At 33.3% G+C, this 4484-nt stretch overlaps 1 protein-coding gene across 1 annotated transcript; it reads left to right on the top strand.

The window, feature by feature from the left end:
- Positions 1-663: 663 nt before the first annotated feature.
- LOC104232334 (large ribosomal subunit protein eL18y-like) lies at positions 664-4120 on the top strand. Its single transcript, XM_009785505.2, has 5 exons — positions 664-806; positions 892-981; positions 2008-2136; positions 2241-2423; positions 3814-4120. The coding sequence occupies exons 1-5, from the start codon at positions 804-806 to the stop codon at positions 3970-3972; spliced, it is 564 nt and encodes a 187-aa protein (XP_009783807.1). The 5' UTR covers positions 664-803; the 3' UTR covers positions 3973-4120.
- Positions 4121-4484: the final 364 nt, after the last annotated feature.

Here is a 4484-nt window from a genome sequence, read left to right as displayed (position 1 = left end):
AATAACTCAACATTATAAAAATATAGAATGCTATTTGGCATAAGTAATATAATAAATGCAATTGTTTATAGAATATAGGTTATTATTGCAACTAATGTAGATAATAGGTAAAAATGCAAATATAATTATGTAAAATCGGGACAAAAATATTGTAAAATGCATATAGGTACAAATAGTAAATTCGGATGATTAGGTCACCACAAAAATAATTTGAAGGGATAATTAATATATATTTCAATACTTTAAATGCAAGAAATCAATTTTAGAGCTTTAAAAATTATAGAAAATACTTATATAATCCTTATAAATTGGGTAATAGTGCAAAATGATATTTTGAAAGTATACATAATACTTTATAAAATATAAGGACAAAATTAAGTATCAACAATATCTTTAGAAATATATTCACTCTGTCTATTTAGATTCAAAAGAATCTTATTTACTGTCTTTATATTTAAATTTTAAAAAACTTGATCTTCGAATTTAAATTAAATGTTATTACAATTATTTTCCTAAAATTCCAAGTGTTATAGTAGCTCCCACTTTTTTTTTTTAACCCCTCCTAAATTTATTTCAAGCTCCCACTTGATTTGACCGTAATGCAAAATTTATTTCTTTTATCTTTATCTTTAATATAGATATAGATAGATTACTACAAAAGGTGCATAAATTTGTCATAGACCTCACCAGCACCGTAGCTCCAGTAGTAAAATCCCCTCAAAAAACCCTAGCGCGTTATTTCATAAATATTGAGTGAGAGGCGCCGAACCCGAGAATCACAGCTCAAACAACCCATAGAAGCAATGGTACTTCCTTGTCCTGCATTGGTGTCCATTTTCTTTCTAACATAATAAATATGTGTAAAATGTGTGTGAATTATGTTGTGAGCAGGGTATCGATCTGAAGGCTGGAGGTAAGAACAAGAAGACAAAGCGCACAGCACCTAAGTCTGATGATGTTTACTTGAAACTCCTCGTCAAGGTGAAACTTCCTCCGACTCTCCTTATTTTTCTTAGTATATATTATTCTAGTATTAGTGCAGTTGCCATGTAGGATGTGTTTGGTACGGAGCAAAATGTTTTTCATACAAATTGTTTTCTGTGAAAATTGTTGTAACCATCATGATCTAGTGTGTTTGCTTGGCTATAAAAATAATTGACATAATAATAATCATACTAGATGAAGAATGAGTTATATAGTTAGGGGTGACAAAATAATTTAAAAAAAATAGTTAACCACTCATATTATCTACTAGAAAATGGGTTGGATAATGAACTTTTTAAAAACAGGTCAAATATGGATAAGAACCAATTATCCATTTAGAAAATGGATAACCAATTAATAACCAATGTGTCTAACTTTTACATTTATAAAGCCTCAAATAGAGGTTTCGACTAAGAATTCTCCCAAAAGTGATTATATGCAACAAGCCAGGGATAATATGGTTTATTATCTGCCGGCTAGCCTGTTTTTTATCCGTATTAAATATGGGTCGGGTCGGATAATTGATTCAATTTTTTCACTACCCGTTTTCGGCCGAACCATATCCGACCCGCCCCGCCCGTTTGCCCCTCCTAGTTACATTTTTGTGAACTGACAGTGTGAAAAATGTTGACACAATCAGGTTAGGTCACTTAAAAGTTTAAATTGCAAGTAACTTTATTTAGTAGCATTAATTTGTAATCTTTAATAATGGTAAGTAAACTATTATAACAAGTTAAATTACATTGATAATATAAAAATTTAGTGCATATAAAGTAGGGTATTGGTAAAGATTGAAAATAGTGTCTCGTGTTGGTTGAAACAAAATGGAATAAGGGTTGTGATATTTGAGAATGAAAAATGAGTATTGCCCATTAGAGAAGGAAGTCATTCTAACCCTTTTGGGTGAAAATAGTTTATAGTAATCAAACATTGCAAAGTGAACTATTTTCCTATCATACCAAGCACTCTATTCAGTAGTTCAAATGTTTGATTAGTGCAGTCTTTTGTTTGACATTTTTACAGCTATACCGATTTTTGGTGCGGAGGACGGGAAGCAAGTTCAACGCAGTGATTCTTAAGCGGCTCTTTATGAGCAAAACCAACAAACCTCCCCTTTCACTCTCGAGGTTGATATCTTATACCAAAGGAAAGGTATATCTTTCCTCTTTCCGTTATTGGATGCATTTTATTGCAGATGTATAGGTTCATTTGTTTGTCTTTCTTTGATTTAGCTGATTTTTTAAATGTTATTTAAGGAGGATAAGATTGCTGTGATTGTGGGCTCTGTTACCGATGATGTTAGGGCCTATGAAGTTCCAACATTGATGGTATGTGCTTTGAGATTCACAAAGACTGCAAGGGCAAGGATTGAGAAAGCTGGTGGTGAGTGTTTGACATTTGATCAGCTGGCTCTTAGAGCTCCACTTGGTCAAAACACGGTAATGAATCACACCCTTTGACCTCTCTGTTGCTTAATTTATTGCCCTTTAACGTGGTAGTTCCTTAAGATTTTTTGAAACCTTGGATGTGGTCTGTATGGTGCCATTTATTTTGCGTATAGGTCGCTGCAGCCATTTGAATTCATATTTTAGTAATTAAGTCTTATTTTGTAGGAAAGAAGTTGAGATGGTAGTCTACGAGATAAAAGAACACTATCTTGAATTGTTGTATTCGAATTAGTCAGTAGAATGCAATATAGTTGTGGTGTTGGAGGCCTGAATTGGTATTGAAAAAAGCATGAATTCTTTTTTCGCATTCTTCAAATGTGATTTGACATGTTTATGATAGAAATTGGACACTGTCGATGCTTAGTATTTATTTGTCAGTTTTTCTTTGAATGGTCCTCATCTTGCTACCTGAGCTTCCACTTTGTCCTCTTGCATGTTTGTTTCCTTGAGCTCTTCATTCCTAAGATTTTATCTGCTTGAGCCTTTTACCAGAAGAATCCATGGAGTTATGCTTGAATACTATAGGATTACATTAATTCAATTAATATTACATTCTTATTCTAATCCTCCCTTTCCTTCAGATGACTGGCTTATAGGTGGAGGAATTTTCCACAACTTTTGAAACCTTGGAAGAAGATGCTATGTAATTATTCACATGTAAAAACGGAAAAGTGTTACTTAAAAGTTATATATTTAGGAATCGGGGTTTTCTCAAAAATAAAGATAAAAATATATGTATTCAGGAATCAGGGTAGTTTACCTGTTTTATTATAGTTATTCAAGTTTCCCTTTTAGTAGATTTTAGATTTGAATAAACTGAATGTTCTAACTATAGGTTTAACTATCACATTATTCGGCTAATTAAAAATTCTTAAAGAGTTTCTCTTGTTTTGTAAAACAATGTGTATTCCCTGTTTGAACATTTGCTAGGAAATTTTTTAATAGCAGTGTCTTGACTCTGTGGGAGCTGCCTATAGGGGAAAACTGATATTGGCATTTTTAGAGTATTAGGTAGCATGGGTTAGTTACATGAATGGACACAATAATTGTTTTTTTTGGTAATAACAACGGTTAAACATTGTAATTAATCCTTATAAAAAACATTGTAATTAAATCCCCAAGGCATATAGAGTTTAATAAGTTAAATGAACAATGGTTATGTTTGTACATTTCTCTCATTATCTTAACCTAGCATTGGAGATTTCACTTATGTATAATTGCTAATTGGGAGCCGAGATCTCTGCCATGCTTGCTGAAGAATCCTTTTGTTTCCATATTATATGGTTGGAGTTCCATTCATAACAGTGTTTGCTCAATGTCATCTGTTGCACTTCCAACGCAAGTGTCTGAACTCCAACTAAGATCTTGTTAATATTTGCAGGTTCTTCTCAGAGGCCCTAAGAATGCTCGTGAAGCAGTGAGGCACTTTGGTCCAGCTCCGGGAGTTCCACACAGCCACACGAAACCATATGTGCGTTCCAAGGGAAGGAAGTTTGAGAGGGCCAGAGGAAGAAGAAAGAGCAGGGGTTACAAGGTTTAAGTTGGATTCCATTATCTTAGGTTTGTTTCTATCATTGTATACAAGTTTTGGAGACTACAATGCACTTGCTTAGTTGGTTATGCTTTTTTATATCTTGTTTAGAATATTTGAGTTATATAAACTTGAAATTAATTTTTTCAAAATTCAATGTAGTGTTGGTATAATATCTTTTTATTCATAGATTGCTATTACTACCTAGAGTTTAACTGCTTTGGTCCTTTTTATCTTGTTGTTCCTACTTGTTGCCAATACTCCTTTTCATCCCTTTTTTCAGTCGAGGGTCTATCGGAAACATCTCTGCCTTTACAAGGTAGGGGTAAGGCTGCGTACATCTTTTCCTCCCCTGACCCATGAATAGGAACTCATTGGGATTGTTGTTGTCAATGTCAATGTAGCTTTGTGAGTTTGTTACTTTATGAAAATCAGAAACCAAAATCTCATTGTTTTTGCTGCATTTGGATGGATGCAGCTTCATCTTGTTATATTCATGGTTTTGTGGAATAAGTGGGCGA

This window comes from Nicotiana sylvestris, chromosome 12, assembly GCF_000393655.2.
Source record: "Nicotiana sylvestris chromosome 12, ASM39365v2, whole genome shotgun sequence".
Taxonomy (NCBI): domain Eukaryota; kingdom Viridiplantae; phylum Streptophyta; class Magnoliopsida; order Solanales; family Solanaceae; genus Nicotiana; species Nicotiana sylvestris.
This window is presented reverse-complemented; position numbering and strand designations above follow the sequence as displayed.